The 17,815-nt window shown below is 32.8% G+C and overlaps 2 protein-coding genes across 2 annotated transcripts in view; one reads left to right on the top strand and one right to left on the bottom strand.

The window, feature by feature from the left end:
* Positions 1 to 5,396, bottom strand: part of LOC149785178 (methylthioribulose-1-phosphate dehydratase-like) — a 49,998-nt gene extending 44,602 nt beyond the window's left edge. The window contains exons 1-2 of the mRNA XM_089978977.1: positions 5,223 to 5,396; positions 361 to 455 (exon numbers count right to left, since the gene is read on the bottom strand). Of these exons, the coding sequence (XP_089835103.1) occupies positions 361 to 455; positions 5,223 to 5,243 (116 nt within the window). The 5' untranslated portion in view covers positions 5,244 to 5,396. The remainder of the gene's footprint in view (positions 1 to 360; positions 456 to 5,222) is intronic.
* A 3,815-nt stretch (positions 5,397 to 9,211) lies between these two features.
* The window catches only part of LOC149785177 (pyruvate dehydrogenase protein X component-like), a 44,708-nt gene continuing 36,104 nt past the window's right edge, over positions 9,212 to 17,815 (top strand). The window contains exons 1-2 of the mRNA XM_089978976.1: positions 9,212 to 9,355; positions 17,070 to 17,147. Of these exons, the coding sequence (XP_089835102.1) occupies positions 9,232 to 9,355; positions 17,070 to 17,147 (202 nt within the window). The 5' untranslated portion in view covers positions 9,212 to 9,231. The remainder of the gene's footprint in view (positions 9,356 to 17,069; positions 17,148 to 17,815) is intronic.

The raw sequence follows: 17,815 nt of genomic DNA, 5'->3' as shown, positions 1-17,815 counted from the left end.
AAAAATACTTCTTTTTTATTGGTACATGCTAGCACTTTCTAGAAAATTCCAGGAATTATCAAAAATATCAATTGAGTCTCATTATCTTTTTTCTCATCAGGAGAAAGGTCTTGGAAAGGCTATTTATTATCAGTAAAAAATCAAACAATGTGTCACTTGTTCTTCGTCCTTTTCAAATTTCTTAATAGCAACTATTTTCAGCCAGGTTTTTCACCAGTAGAAAAACCATAAAATGGATAAAAATATGTGCTAATGTATATTTCAAACCCTAAGAGAGAGTATATCCTAATCTATCAGCACATTTTGTGATGACTGATCAGTGAATATGCTTTTTACAGCTAGGTGTGGATTATATCATACCCATATTTAATACTGATGCCTCCTCCAGTTCCAGTGACCCAGCCCAGGTTGTAAAACAGTCGACACAGCTCTGGAATTAGATTCCTTGGGTGCTCCTGTAAAAAACATGTATACTACACAGTGCAAACAGTCAGAGAATTAGATAAGGATAGAAATTTAACAAGTAAATCTTGTCAATGATTCCTGAATGTTGAATAAAATTAATGTAGCTTATTTTGAAACAGCATAGTAGATTCATTCAACTTTTCAGTTTAGTCACATAACCGATGTCTGTTACTAGCCTATGATGGAAGGTGTAGTATGTAAATGATGACCTAATAAAAGTTGTCTTGCTCTGAGAACAACATCTGGTTTTATCTGCCTGTTAAGCAGCTGGCTAATATGTGCCTTACTAGTGGACAATACATATATCAATATATCAATATGGTGGCAGCAGTGACCAACTAAGGACGTATTGATAATTCTGCAGTTCTATAGGGTAAACTGACTTTAGGAGTAACTTATTTTGCATCCTTTATCACAGTGTCACGTACTTGTAGTCCATTGGCAGGAAAAAACTAACCATAACATGGCCGACGGTCTCTAAAGCATATTCTGCTTACTGCCAATATTAAATGTAACTGATGGTAACATCTCTGAAAACTTTAAGCAATGGAAAAGACAAGTGCAGATTTACCTAACTGTAAGTGGAACAACTGATAAAGAGGATGAGGTACAGATGGCCATAATTTTGCATTGTGCAGGGCTGCATATTTTGGATATTTATGATCAATTTGTATGGGACACAGGTAGCGACAAAAACAAACCCAGCAAGGTAATTGAAAAACTTGTTGCATATTGTAACTCCAGAAAAAACGAGGTCCTGGAATCACATAGGTTCTGGAATGTACCGTACCAAGAACTTTTTGACAGCTTCCTAATTAAGCTTAAAATGAGAGCTTCAAAATATAATTTCAGCAAAAAGGAATGATAAGAGATAAAATAGTTTTCACAGTTATGGGAAAACTTCAAGAACTGCTACTCAGAGAAGACAAGCTACACCTGGACAAAACCATACAAACAAGTCATGCATTTGAGCAGTCAAATAAACATATAAAAGAACTGAGGGAAGCCAGCTCTAGCAGTCAGACTGTGAATAAAATACCTCAAGGAAATAAAGCACCAACACAAAGCCAAAGGAAATGAGATACTAAGTCAACTGGGGATTGGCAAACTACAAAATAAACTGTGTCTTTGCCAGTTCAGGGTAAAGATAGCGTTTCACTTCAGGAATGCAATTTCTGCGGATGCAAATGAGAGTTGAAGAAGGAAAAGTGTCTGGCATGGGGCAAAACATCTGTGTGCAAGGGGAGAAATCATTTCAAAGTGAAATGCAAAAACATTCACTTAGTTAGTGCTAGTACAACACAAGAAGAACAAACAGATGATGATGAAAATACCATAGAACCCAGTCAGAAAAGTAGAATTTCTACATTAATGAATGTCAACAATTGTAAAGTGCATTTCCAATTAGATCGCCAACATCAACATTATATTGCAAGAATTATGTTTGTAAAGAACAAGTCAGATCAAAAACACTAACCTTAAAAATGTGGAATAAGTCACATATGAAACCACATGGAAAAACTGATCTGAAAATTATTAATCTGACCAATGGAGAAAAAACATCTACTCTGTTAGTTGTACCAAATGGTAACATGAATCTCCATGGATCAAAGGCTATTCAGCAAATGGGATTGATTACTGTTAACAGTGACAGATTTATTGCTATGGTTGACTCTATGGAAACTTGGTGATCTAGGGGTAGCAACTCTTACAGTTGACAATGACATTCCAGCGAAAGTATTGCCATGTAGAAAGTTTCCACTCTCACTTAAAGAAGATGTGAAGAGAGAAATAGATAAATTAGTTGAAGGAGAGGTTCTAATATGTGTTACCGAACCGACTAAGTGGGTTAGTCAGATGGCTGTTGTACAACAAAAGCAGAATGGAAATTTTGCGTATTTGCATAGATCCACAGCCACTAAATACTGCGCTCATGAGAGAATATGCAAAACTTCATGATGTTTTACCAAAACCTGCTAATGCAAAGGTCTTCAGTAACCTTGAAGTTCGTGAGGCATACTGGCATGCGAGACTTGATCAGAAATCAAGTGAACTAACTACAATGATTACACCTTTTGGCCGTTACAGATGGGCGAGGTTACCATTAGGACTAAAGGTCTCGAGCGAAATTTTTCAAAGAAAACTCACAGAAGCTGCTTTCCAGAGAATTAAGAAAAGGCTGACTGAAGTACCAGTGCTAGCGTATTTTGACGTAAACAAAGAAGTACTACACGTAGATAGTAGCAAGAATTGACTGGGTGCTGTCTTACTTCAGGATGGTAGGCCAGTTGAATTTGCAGCGAGGGCACTAAAAGCATCCAAAAGAAAGTGGGTGCAACTTGAAAAGGAAATTCTTTCATTGCCTGAAGCTAGAGATAAAGTGCGATACTCAGCATTACCATATTCTGAAATGCGGGATGTCCTTAGCATTCAGGATGGAATAATTGTCGAAGGAGAGGCAATTATGATTCCTACATCATTGAGATAGGATATGAAGAATCATATTCACAGCACTCTTCAGGCCATGATAGCATGATCAGGCGAGCTAGAGGAAATATATTTTCACTTGGAATGGCAGGAGAAATTAAACAATTGGTTGAATCTTGTGAAGCATGTGAGGAATGCAAGCCTAGAAGCCAATGAGAGCTGCTTTTACAGCACAGTCAAGGAGACAGACCATGGAATAAGGTGGGTATGGATCTGTTTGAAATCAGAGGTAGACAGTATCTCATTGTGATCGACTATTTTTCAAATTTCATAGAAGTGGACTATTTAAGTACGGCAAGCTGTCAAGTTGTAACTGTACTGAAGAAACAATTCTCAAAATTTGGAATTCTCACCGCAATTATATCAGATAATGTTTACAGAAAAGGAGTTCGCACAGTTCATTATAAAATGGGTCATTAACCTCAGAATGTCAGCTCAAAATCATCAGCAAGCAAACATAAAGACTGAATCTGCTGTTAAAGTCATTAAGAATAAGACACTCATAAATGGTAGAGATCAATATGAAGCCTTGTTAGAACTTAGAAACACTGTGTCAGGATACTGGACTTAGTCCGACTCAAATGTTTTTCGGAAAAAACATCCAATCAATGATCCCATCGACAAGTGATGTGAATAAAGAACCAAGAATTAACGAAAATGCCTGATAAAGAAGTGGTACGATAAGAAAGCAAGAACCTTACCACCACTGAGTATCTAAGGATCAGTATACTTTGAACACAATGAAGGAAAAAATGGAAACTTGGTAGAATCAAGGAAAGACTGAGTGAATGCTCATATGTTGTGGAAAGTCAGGGTGAAGAAATGTATAGACGGAATCATGTGTACATATGATCCACAAAGATAAAAGCACACATCTGGGAGATTTCACCTTCATGTGAAACTGAGAATATTGATGTACCGACAAATAGCCATGAAGATCAAACAACTGCAACATAAAGTGAATTGATTAGCTCCAGAATTTCACCATCAGAGAATGTTAATGGTGGCGTAGTGCCAAATTCAGATATAATGACAATGAATGTTCCAATAGTCAGACCCAAGAGAAACATCAGGGAGCCTGCTTATCTGAGAGACTTTGTGAGCTACAAGTGAATTATTAACTCTTAACATGCAGACCCTAGTAGGTTTAATTTTACATTGTTTTGCTTAGTAAATATGAGCTGATAATCTGATAATAGATTCAGACAATAAAGATTTAAAGTGTAGCTTTCACTCTAACTTTATGTCTAGCATATCCCAAGTATTGGTATTAATCATTTAATGAAGTAGAGATGATTAGTTCTTTAAAAAAAAGGGTATGTAGAATAAAATTAATGTAGCATATTTTGAAACAGAGCATAGTAGATTCATTTAGCTTCTCAGTGTAGTCACATGATGACCTAATAAAAACTATTGCTCTGAGAACAATGTCTGGTTTATCTGCCTGTTTAAGCAGCTGACTGGTATGTGCCCTATATCAACAATGAACATGTGTAATGTTGTGCTACTTACCAAAACGTTTTATAGAATATTATTTAAAAAGAGAATTTGTTATCCCAACAAAGAATATGGAACATATGAATAACAAATTATTTGTCAATTTTGTCCGTATGTTAAAGATACAAGAAATATATGAAAAAATATTTCAATCATTCTCTTGATATTCCCCAATGTAGATCAAAATCAACCAAAAGACCCCTACCTGGACCCAAATGAAGACTAAAATAAAGACCAAAATGAACAAAAATGGACTCATGCAAACAGAAACCAAAACAGTCACAAAATGAAGACAAAAACTGACCTAAGACCCTATGGATCTCACTGGACCTAGGAGAACTGAGTCTGAATTTTACATATTTTAATAGTAATGTTTCTATCATAAAGTATCCAGATATTTCAATCAGAATATAAGTGGAAAGTCAGATAAAATAGGATTCAAACAATTCTATCAAAACGGAGTTACATGAAAACAAATAAAGACCTAAACGAACCAAAATGGTTAAGCAACAGACAAAGTGGCCCTCATAAAACGGAATAATAATCCAAATGGACAATGAAGTAGACCAAAAGGGAATATGAAATGAAGATGTCCAAATAGATCATTTTGCAACCTTTCGACATCTGAATGTCGGTAAAAAGCTCATTAGAGTTGATGTTGAATTGTGGTTTTAAATTATGTCGTCGTTAAATAAATCTATTTTATCAGAGAGATGGGCTTGAAGATTGGAAATCCGGAGAGAGAGAGAGAGAGAGAGAGAGAGAATATTTACAGGTGAGTATTTTGAATCCATCTTCTTTTCTGTCCGGAAGGTGACAACGGAAATGTACTAAATGTTAAGTAAAAATGTTCTATTTATTCCAGCCGTCACACTTCGCAAACAAGGAGATAAGATATTGACCTACATCTACGATATCACATGTACTCAATATAGCACGTGTTAACTCTAAAGGTATTCCGAATTTCGTAGAAAGGTCATGGCCGTTCATGGACTGGAATTTCTGTTACTAACTATTACTCCACTCTAACTATCGCCGATAAGATAAACACGGGCACTTATAAGTTATATTTACAAACCCGCCTCACAAAAGATCTCGGTATGCATTGTTGCTAATCGATATAGGGAACGAAATTACAGACAAATACTTGTTTGTGATCCTGAAAATATTTGTATAGCCACCTTTGCTATAAAATTCATAAATTGAAAAACTTTATAATCCAACCAATTTCAATTATGCTATATGAGTGTATGCCAAAATTATTTTCAAAATAATAATTTATTGAAATATTATTTTCTTCTATATTCAGTTTTACAAAAATACATTTTAATATTTATTTATTTATGACATGAAATCACCTATACTGTCTATTCATCTGTTTCAGTTTGTTTTAATATTCAGCTAATCATTTATCATAAGATAATCATGCAATAGAAAAGAGAATGACCATTTCATTGTAGGTAGGGTAGGGGCTTAGAAATCTTTAAGAAAAAATTGTTGACCAACAAATAGCTAGAGACATACTCTTGCTATGATTTTAGGAAAAGAAAAAACTAATTCTAACAATCATATTAGTTGAAGAAAAAATATCTTTAGATAAAACAATCTAAACAATATCCTGTTTCAAGCCCCCACCCCATTGAAATGGTTGGTCCCTAACTTTTATACATATCCAGACATCTTAAGAATATAAAAAAAGAGCAAGATTTGAAGTCTTTGACAGAATTTCCATGTGAATTCTTCAGGGCAATTTTAAAATGATTTATTGACATAAAATGTGTGTATATCATCAAGTGATAAATAGAATATTTCATAGGGATTTGATTGATATGACATTTACTCAGTTTTTTATACTAATAATTTGCATACCATATAGACAAGAGAAAAGACAAGACTTTATCACACTCAAGTTGTAAAGGTTACATCATATGATATATAAGAAAAAGTACATGAGTATATAGTGTTACGAGTCTATACTCTTAAAATAAGTTTTAAAAAAGAGCGAAAGACAAAAACCTTGGTAAAATTTAACAGATAATTTATTTCCTTTTAACACAAAGTGAAAATGAGAAAAAAGAACTTACACTATTGCAAATTAAATCCCAAAATAATCCAAGAATTACAGACACAAGTCCTAGTAATTTAAAGTCCTGAATAAAACTCAGTACAAGTTCTGAAGAAATCCAAAACCTGAAGGCAATGACGTGTCTGTTATAGCTTTTATAGAGTATTTATGTGTCAAAGGTCTTTCATTGAATCACATAAATATAAATCCAGGTTTGAATTCAGTATAAATTCCAGTGACTGTCTTTATCCAATAATTTTATCAGAGCACTTTTCTATTTCCAGAGAAAATAATCACTTGAATTCAATAATTTGAACCAAAAAAAAGTCATTCCAACTGAACACAACTTGAAAGTGCTAGATGTTAAAGCATGAATGACCAAGTCTCACAATTACATGATTATATAGTTCTCTACTTGACCTCAGGTCACAATTAGCATTTTTTCTATAAAAAAATTAGCTAATGGAAAATAACCTTTTAGAATGATCCTGATGTTTACAAAATAATATTCTGGATTATGTATAATTCAATGAGGAAATTCCAAAACCCTGACCCAAATAAACATACTTTTGCTATTAATAATGATTCTGATATTAAGCTGTTAGACAGAGAATAATTTAGCTATGTATTAGGTGTTTACACAAAATAAAATAAAAAAAGTAAATTAGGTCAAGCAGAAATGAACTCAATTTTAGACAAGGTCAAGTCCAGCATACAATGTTATATTACAATAGCATGTAATGAAATACAATTTTTTTTACAAATGAACAAACAAAAAAAATTATACATAACAATAGCATGTGATGATATTACATAATTGGAAAACACAATCTAACAACATGCAAATATTTTTTAAGAGTTGTACCTATATTCATTATTTGATTATATTTATAAATGTTAGTCCTGGTAGTGTAAAAGTGAGGTATAAATTTTCTTCTCTCATTGAAAAAGTGTGTGATATCTTTCAATATCTTTCATTATAGAGATAATTAGCCCAACTACCAGTTTTTATGGGAAACCTATGATTTGCTGTTCTAAACTTAATTAAATTTTTTGATATATTTTTTGGTAATATGAAATAGATTTTTTCTAAATTGTAATTCATTTTAAATATCCTGTAATTTAGACCTTTAGATGTTATTTTGATTTTAGTTTCCCAGTTTGTGTGCTTTGATCTTTTAGTCGATGTTCTACCAAATTTGTTAACCATTTAACTGATAAAAAAAATATTTTTCCATATGAAACTTAACCCAACATTATCTAATATAGATTTTACTTCTATTAACCATTTACTGTCACATGAATTAACATCACAGTGTTAGTATAAGAAAAAATACTTATGATAAGATAATTTATTTTCATGACCATTAACCACTTTAGGGGGCCCTGAGTGGCCAAGTGGTTTAAAGCGCTTTCCATTATAGATCACTGCCATCTCACCTCTGTCTGCGTGGGTTCGAGTCTCAGGTTCGGCCAATGTGGGTATGTGAGAATGCTTGCCAGTAGCTTCTCATGGGTCGGTGGTTCTTTCCAGGGTTTTCCCAGGTTCTTCCTCCACCATTAATACTGGCCACCATGTATAGCTTATCATGTGCTGAAAAACGGCGTTAAACACTACAACAACAACAACAACTAACCACTTTAGCCCAATAGTTTATAATGTGACTTTTAATGTTAGTAATCAAGGGGACACAACCAAGTTTGCCAGATACCATATATAGAGGGGTACATTTTTTGATATTCAAAATATATCTGAGGAAAGGCAGATGAGTTTTCTTGACTATATCAGATTTCGAGACTATATATATATATATATATATATATATATATATATATATAAACTCACTTATAAGTCAATTCCAACTCCAAACTACGTAGACCCTGATCATGATGGCAGATCTGGATCCATGCAGTTTGTAGTTGGACTCAACTTTTGAGCGAATATATATGGCATTTAGCATTCCAAGGCTTGTAACAGATGTAAATTATTAAACATTTCAAAAATTGAATCTGAACTAAAGAACGCATAAGATCTTGTGCTTAATTTTTAGCAATAAAAAGAACCTATCTCTGAAAAATATGTTCTTAAATAATGTATTTAAAAAATACAATCAATCTTAAGCAGGTTTAAAAACAGATCAAAATGATTGCAGTCATTTATACAATTAGAGGTATAAAAGAGGGGATTTCTGCTTGATATAATAGATCAAAGTAAAACTGATGATGTGATTCATTTATTTAAAATGCAGCTGACGTATATTTATAACTGTATATTTCATAGTTAAAGAGTCAGTATTTCCCAAGTTCAGTAATAAGAAAATTTATATTGTTTTAATGAAGGCTTTTTAATTAATTGAATGTAAATGAGGGCTGAAATCTGCATATGTTGGCATAGAAACACACAATGCTCAGTCGTTAGAGTTTTTAACTAACCATACTATGAAAGTATGTATAGTTAGTTATACACATATGGAGATTAAAAAAAATTATGATTCTATTTTACTTCATGGTATTTTACATGGAAAACTGTTTCCACAAGTAAATACTTTGTGGATTTATACATGCAAAGAATTTGACTGGAGCTAACAATATTGAGATTAACACGGTTTGATAGGATGAATATTTCCGGTCGAAGACCGCAGTGGAACTGCTTGTAAAGGTGTCGGAACCTTATCTCTTGTGCAAATATAAAATCAATCAACGCTGTGCAGTCCAACATGGCTGCAGCTTACCTGAATTTTGGCCGGGGACTTTCGATTCTAAATTATTTCTTGAAGCTTCATAAAGTGTCAGCAGTCTTGCATTTAAGCCGAAACATTAGGATACAATGTGGACTTTACGGTAATTATATAGCATTCTATAATTCGTGGTTAATAGAAGAAAATTAATACATGCGATCGAGAAAACCTTGACACTGGCAAAAGTCCTTGGAGACTGGTACTGTTGAATTCCGATCACTTAGGCTGCATTTCGTGAATGTCATTGCTCACAAGCAGCCCCTCAACTGCAAAAACAAATCGCAAAATTAACATTTCATGGGCTGTATATAGAATTGATTCAGGCTTCTTAGGAACCAGTTGTTTGGAGTTTCTTTCAAACCGCAACATTTTTTTAGCGCACGATTATTTAAAGCTAATATATTATATTATGGATATAATGTTTTCTACAAATCAGAGTCAGAATGATTTTGAAGCTCTTTTAATGCCCGAAATCTTCCAAGAAGAATTCCAACAAAACCTCAACGCTTTTGAAAATTTAAATGGTCTGCCATTTACACGGAACTCGGTCGGGTACACCATCACAAAATTTCGATGGTGACCTAAATTCGACAGAAATCGAATCGCTTGTAAAAAAAAAAAAAAAGGGGGAGGGGGGGCTGCAATAAGTATTTCTGCGTGATTACTGCATTATACCATTATTTTGTATTAATTACAGATTCTAGGCAATGCGAATTCTCAGTTGGTTTCATTGAGATTTCCAATATGTTTCAAAAGTACAAGACCAAAGGTTATTTTAGGCATGCAGTGCTGAATACTTTAGCTATAGGTGTAATTTTTTAAAATTTAGCCATTGATGTCATTTTTGAAAATCAAATTACATGTACGATGTAAATCGCAGTTATTAAGTTTACTGTGCTGCTTGTTGATCAGTATTCAGTTAGGGTTGCGCTGACTTTAAAAGACTTGTTGCCCAAATAACCACCAACCTATATATTTTGTCACCGATTTTCAACAGATGTTGCCATTTTCATAATACAGTACTATCCATTTATCTTGACATCCTCGGGACCAAGGTAATGTTGACATAAGCGGATGTTTAGATAAGTAAGGAGGGGACTGAAAATAAATTGAAATTTTGCATACAGGCAAAAATTTTAAGAGTTTACCAGCCAATAGTGAATAGGATTTACACAGAGAGAAAAAACAAAAACACAAAAAACATTTTAGATCTGCCTTGTCCTGTATTCTATGTGAGGATGCTTACTGGGAATTTTTTTAATTTGCCTGATAAGTTTGATTGTGCTGATGAAATGTGTAAATGTATTTTCAAGATGTTGACATACCTGCCATAACATAAATCAGACCACCACTATCCTACATGAAACTGAGCAGGGATCATGCTACCAAGCGAAGTGCATGACCAAGTTGCCTAAAAAATTGTAAATTTTGTCTTCTGTTAGGAAAGCAAAAATGATTCCGCCCTATGATTTTGTAGTGGAACCTTGAATGACCGTCCTTTTTTATATGCTCCCTCACCATGGCCAGATTAGTTTCAATGTTGTGTTATAGCTCAATTTGAAATATAGACTTCAAGTTTCAAGCCATCAGATAGCTGGTGTTGATATCAACTGCACCAACAAACAAACTATTACACATTCACAGGCATTTGTTTTGATAGCAGATTGACCATTAGCCCTTGCCGAGAAAGTTAGCAATTATTCCAGCCCAATTTGTGCAAATTATCCTTTGATGATGAAAACATACAAACATACAAACTTGTATTTTGAAACTTAAACTTATGTAGAAAATAGAATCCATTTGGCTACAGATCACTCCAGAAAAACCTAAGCCCTATTTAATAGGTTTTGTGTAGAGACCTCCATCATCACATACTGATTGGTGTGAATATTTTGAACTTCAAGTAGGTAAAATTTCAAAGGAGGAGAAAGAATTTGACATTCTTGGCGAAATAAATAGTGACCTTGTTGATGATCAAATAAAAGGGAATTGGATGAATTTTATTGCTTCATTAGGTTTGAAGCAACTAGTATGTGAACCCACCAGAATTACATCTACCTCTAAAACACTTATTGATCATATTTATACCAATACAAAAGAAAAAGTTTTTTGGAAGTAATGTTTTGAAAGATTGGTATAAGTGACCAGTTTGCAATTTTTCTAACACATAAAGTCTATAGCAAATCAACAAAAAATAATATCCATAAATCTATTATTTATAGATCTTTTCAAAACTTTGATACTGTTAAATTCCTTGAAGATCTGATTCCATGGAATACAGTCTAGATCTTTGAAGATATTGATGATGTTTTAGATACCTGGGCAGGTCTGTTCATCAGTATAGTGAACAAACATGCCCCTTTAAAAACACACAGGATAAAGAAAGACCACCAGCCAGAATGTATCTCCCCCGAAATTTTAGAAGCAATAAAGCAAAAAGACCAACTAAAATCAGTAGGAAATTAAATTGAATATAGAGTTTGGAGGAATAAAGTTAATTAAATGATACTACAAAAAGTGCTGGATGAAAACCAAAACAACCCAAAAGCTGTCTGGAAAGTGTTTACAGGGTTTGGTGCCTGGCAAATGTAAGAGTAAAACTGAAATTTTATTCCTCAGTCATGAGGGCATTTATACTGATAATCCAGCTGAGATCTCAAATATTTTTAACAATTTATTGTTCAAATTGCTGAAAAACTTAAAGAACCCAGAACTTCATCTGATCATCTGGAACTCAAACATTTTTGTGCTTAAAAAGCTACCAAACAATATAAAGTTTGAAATTCCTGAAATGAGTCCAAAATTTATGTTGAAATATATAAAAAATGGATGATTGCAAAGCTACAGGACTTGATATGATTGGACCAAGACTGTTAAAGGTAGCTGCACCTGCAATTATAGAGAGTATAGCTTTCATTTGCTATGAAAGTATTGGGTCTAATAAATTTTCACAAATATGGAAAACTGCTAAGGTTATACCATTGCATTAAGCAGGAATAGAAGATGATGTAAATAACTACTGACCCGTCTCTATCCTTCCTTGTCTCTCCAGATTACTAAAAAAACATGTACATGAATCTTTTCTCAGCTGTCTGAACACTTATGATCTTATTCATGATAATCAGTCTGGCTTTCACCACAATCACTCCTGTGAAACTGCACTTGTATCTTTGATTGATAAATGGCTGAAAGCATTAGATCAAGGAGAAATGGTAGGCACTAATATGGTTGATTTTCATAAAGCTTTTGATCTTGTAGACCATGAAATTTTGCTTGAAAAACTAAAAATCTATCAGTGCAGTGAAAACTCCCTAAACTGGTTTACTTGTTACTTAACCGATAGAGTGCAAAAAGTAACTTTAAATGGTCAACTGTCTCAAAGGAAAAATATTAATTGTAGAGTACTGCAGGGCTCTATCCTTGGACCTCTTGTTATTCCATTTATCAATGATTTACCTTTTAAGATTGGAACTTCAGTTTCTTCCAGTGATCTCTAGGCAGATGATACTACACTGTCTGAGATGGGTAAAACCAAAATGATACTTGAAGCTAACTTACAAGATGCTCTCAACAGACTTCAAGTATGGTGCATAGAAAACAGTATAATCATAAAATACAGAAAAAATGAAAGCCTCATACTGTTACAATGCAACAAAAACGAGCAAGGCTAGATGACAACAAACTCCAGGTTCTCATTGACAGTGTGAGCCTTAATATGACATCTCATGATAGAATTCTTGGTGTATTCGTAGATAACAATCTTACTTGGTCTATTCACATTAAACATGTTTCAAGAAAGGTTAATTCTTATCTTTGGCTACTGAGGAAAATCAAAACATATTTTCCTCTTCAGTATAAGGTCATCTTTTATAAAAGTTATTCAGCCATATCTGGACTACTTTAGTGTAATTTGGGGTAATACCTCTAATTCAAACATAACAACACATTTCAGACTCCAAAAGAGGGCTTGCCATTTAATTCTAGATCAATGTATAGCCAATTTTCAGGATGCAATAAATAATATAAAGGTTTTAACAATACATGAAAGAATAATTCTTATAAAGGCCAAATTGATGTGTAAATTATCCAGAAAAGCCATTCCTGTCTGTCTAAGCAATATCTTTCACCAAAGAGATGCTGATGGTACTCCAAAATGTAAGGTCCATAAGAAGTAAAATTACATTATACCAAGGCCAAAGGAGGAATTGCTTACACGAAGTTTTCAATATACTGGTCCACTGGTATGGAACAACATTCCTAGTGACATAAGGCAGGCTCCTAGCATTTCTTCTTTTCATAATCAAGGTATTATATGGATGAAATCTTTAGAAAATTGAACAGTTCTAGTACAAAAATACTGCCTGCTTTTCTGTAATTTTGCATCATTTTCATAGTTGAATTTTTCAATGCAGGATGATATTTTGTTTTATATATGTTTATGTTTTCACAGATGCTTGTGCATGTGTTCCATGCTTGATAATTTGAATTTTAAAATTACTTAATTATTTAGTGTCAAGCCAGATTCTTCACATCATACTGTATATACTGTATATATTTGTACATAACAGATAGAAGGTCTCATGGTAGATTAGTTCTGTAACTAATTAAGTTACCTTCTCTAAATAAAGTCTTTATTATTATTATCATTACTATTAAATATTATTATTATTATTATTATGTAAATAGCAATTTGTGTTTTAAGAACAGAATCAGTCAAATGAATATTTTAACTGCTACATGTACATTATTTTCTTCATAACAACAAGTTTGAAATCGTTAGTGAACACGTCATGGAGAAATAATGCAAACATTAATGAATTGGGGAAAAACTGCTTTATTAGATTGTCTCCTTTTGTAACCAATGGGCAAATATATTCAGGAAAATATACAATTCATAGAAAACAGTCTAAATATTACGTTATTGAAAATTTAACTTTAAATGCTATTACCGTATTTCATGTTATTTTTCGTACTCTTTAATTTTTCATACACCATCAAGCCATAAAAATAATAATTACACAAAATTTAATATTTTTTTTAGTCATCCTTTTATTTTTCGTACATAAAACGATCTACTGTGAAGATTTACTTTTGCCAAAGAGATCAAAAAAAGTACGGCCCTTAAAATTGTACAGCTAAGAATAAGAGATAAAATCATTGTTTTAGCTGCATTTTTATTTATCTATTATTTTTATTTCATTTTGTTAAAATTGAAGACATATTCCCATTTGAAATGGATTCAAAAATGTTCAATTTAGGTACATCAAATGACCAGGGTATTGTAGTGTATACAAATGGAATAACACAAAGGTAACTTTACAATAAAGATTACTCTCTCACTCTCACTCTCTCTCTCATAACAACAATCAGATTCTTGAGAGCAGAATGAGACTGGATTTTTACATGTTTTGTATGTTAGGTTGTTGAGAGTTATGTATTCTGCAGGCCTTGTCCAGGTATGATCCCTTTATTGCTTGTACATGGTCATTACCACAAAATGATAATTATTTTACATATAATTTTTCGTACACTGAAATTAATAATTATTTTTTCACATATGAAAATTAACGTGAAATCCGGTATGTAGGTCAGAAACATACAGGACAGTACTATGTTATGGAATTCAAGAGACACTGTATTAAGGCTCAAGGTTGTATTCTGAGTTCACTCATTTTTGTGAAGATACAAAGAAAAAAAATCCAGCAAAGCAAATATTATTTAACCAATGCCTAACGTTACATCAAGTATGTTGACAAATAATAAAACCTTAAATTTGCAATCCTATCAATGGACTGTTGTAATGAAGCTATAAAGTTGGTGGTTACATTACGAAAACCCCTCTTTCTAAAAACAGATGCTCTTGCATGTTGGCTGTGTTGATTCAGTTCAAAAAAGTTATTTCATATACTGACTTAAATTTTTGGAGAAAACACAATTTCAGTAATCTTCACTAAATTATTTTAAAATAAAAAAACACCCCTCCCCCAAAAAACACCTATCATTTTCAGCATACATGTATGCCCATTACATGTAGATGTATATAAATGGTAAACAGTCATGATTGGAGCTGATGTAAAACTATCCCTTGGGCAGTTTAAATATTGGCAATTAAAGGCAAAGCGTTCAGTTACAAACAACATTTCACATATTAAATGGCAGACAGTAGCTATTGAGATGTTTTTGAATGCTGCAGTAGGTGAGCCCATTTTGCTAATTTGTATAGGTAAGATCAGGAAGTGGATCAATCCATTATAGGTAAATCAAAGAAATGCTACATGCATGTACAAGAACAAAAGTTATTACATATTATTTCCTTAAATGAGAATGCTTAAGCAATATGTATTTTATTTTTGACAAATTGGTGAACAGCAGAAAGGTTTCTTTGAAGTATTATTTTACTGCATATCTGAATGCAAAGCATGATCATTTCAGTTGTCGGAATAGTGTTGAAGTGTAATTAATTTTTGAAGCCAAATTAGGAAGCAATTAGCTATCAGCAAAGCCCAACAAAAATAAATTTCACTCTTGATTGACAGAGTTTTACTTTGCAAAGTACTCCAGCCAGAAAAGGAAAAAAAAGATAAATGGGGGATGGTTGGGGCTATTAATTGTTAGCACATACTGTAAACAACACATCAACATATGTCAGCTTGGTTCTGACCATGATTCAGTAAGAAAATCCAGCAAAGAAGTTTGAACACCAAGACCATCAAGTTCTATTGAATGTAGTGATGAACGCGAACGACATTTGCATCACGTTCAATCCTCTTATGGACCCAGTTGAATTTATATTCGAATTGTAGCTATTGCAATGTTGTCTGACAATATTAAAAAGGGAAATTTTGGGCATATGGAAATTGGAGTCCAGGCTTGTGGAATTTTAGTCAGGGCTTGTGACCTTAATTAAGTCAACTGGCCTGGGTTCCATGTCTAAATATTTGTTTCTTTGATCACTGAGTATATATATACAGAATGATTGTTGCTTCAAAGGTAATCATTTTTCTTTGAAGTTTCAGCAAAACTATTTTTTCTGGTACATTTCTCAACCAATTTTTTTTGCCATCGTCAGGTCAATTGTAGTTTGTTCCCTGTTCCTGCCTTTGGAGATGGTCAATTGTAGTTAGTCAGGTGGCATGACTGTGTTGGTTATATTGCAAAAAATTATGAATAAATAGAGATAAACAGTTTTATTAAAAATTTTATTATGTATAATGCACATTTTTTTAAAAAATGCAACAAAAAAAATATATCTTGGTATATTATTGATGAATGTTCAGTCTTTCATCAGAACTCAATTTATATAATAAAAATTTACGGTGTGCATAATACTTATAACCAAGTATTTTATAAATAATTAATCATAATATATTGAGAATTAATTTTTGAAAAGCCCTTTCATTTTTAAAGAATTAGTAAAATTATTTTTATGATATTATTTTAAACTTTCACTAGTTAAGTTATTCTGTAAATTAAAATAATATAAAAATATTCTTAACTAATTTTAGACAGGGGACATAATTCATTTCATAGATTATATTACAGGATACAGAGTACTAAGGCCAGACATCAGCATAAGTGGATTATGGTATACCAATGCATTGTTACTGTGGTTTGTCAATATGAAGAAATGGTTTGTTTATGTAATAATAGATTCCAGTGCATTTTATCAGTCATTAGAAAGAGAGATATGGGTGAGTGTCCAAACTTTCAGACATTGATTAAGGGTTTAGTTGTGTACAAGGATTGTTGTGATGACAGATTTTATTTTAATCACAAAAAGGGTTTGTTAAACATTGATTTTATTTGTTATTTTCCAGGCACAACAAAGATCCTGATGCCTGCTTTGTCACCCACAATGACAGAGGGTACCATAGTAAAATGGTACAAGAAAGAAGGTACACACATATTTTGTATATCTTCAGTTCTTTAAAGTTTTTATCACAAAAACATGACATACAATAAAGAAATCAAATATTGAAAACTGGAAGATGAATAATTATCTGCATGTGTCACAAAAATTTATGAAAAATTCATGGTCATCTGTTTTTGTATACTTGGATATACTTGTATTCTGTCATATTCTGCGTGAGTTTATATTCCATTTTCCCTTATAATGAATATACCTTATACCTTACAATGTAAGATCCATATCAGCTATCTCCCCATCCCCCTTTAAAAAAAAAGGAGAATGCCTCATCTACTGATCAGTACATCTCATTATTCTTCAGGTACTTGGCCTGATCATAATACATTTAAGAACATCCCCTACATCACAGAGACTGGTCTCCTTTTCTGTAGGTGAATTAATGCCAAGCCCACTAATTTGCCAGTTATTATTTCTTCTTGTGCCAGTTTGACATAGATACCATTTTGTACCTTTTCTTAAGTTTGAGTGATCTTCTTGAGTCTTCTTATCACAAGGAAGTCTAATCCATCAATTTTCTTTCTCAGTTTTGTTTTGTCATCATGGAAATGAATATTTTGCATCTCCCAACCTGCCCCCTCTCCCCGAGCAAAATATAGATACACTCTCCCATCCTGCCAACACTTATATCCTACTGGC

This window comes from Sinohyriopsis cumingii, chromosome 13 (assembly GCF_028554795.1).
Source record: "Sinohyriopsis cumingii isolate HCF-2022 chromosome 13, ASM2855479v2, whole genome shotgun sequence".
NCBI classification, from domain to species: domain Eukaryota; kingdom Metazoa; phylum Mollusca; class Bivalvia; order Unionida; family Unionidae; genus Sinohyriopsis; species Sinohyriopsis cumingii.
This window is presented reverse-complemented; position numbering and strand designations above follow the sequence as displayed.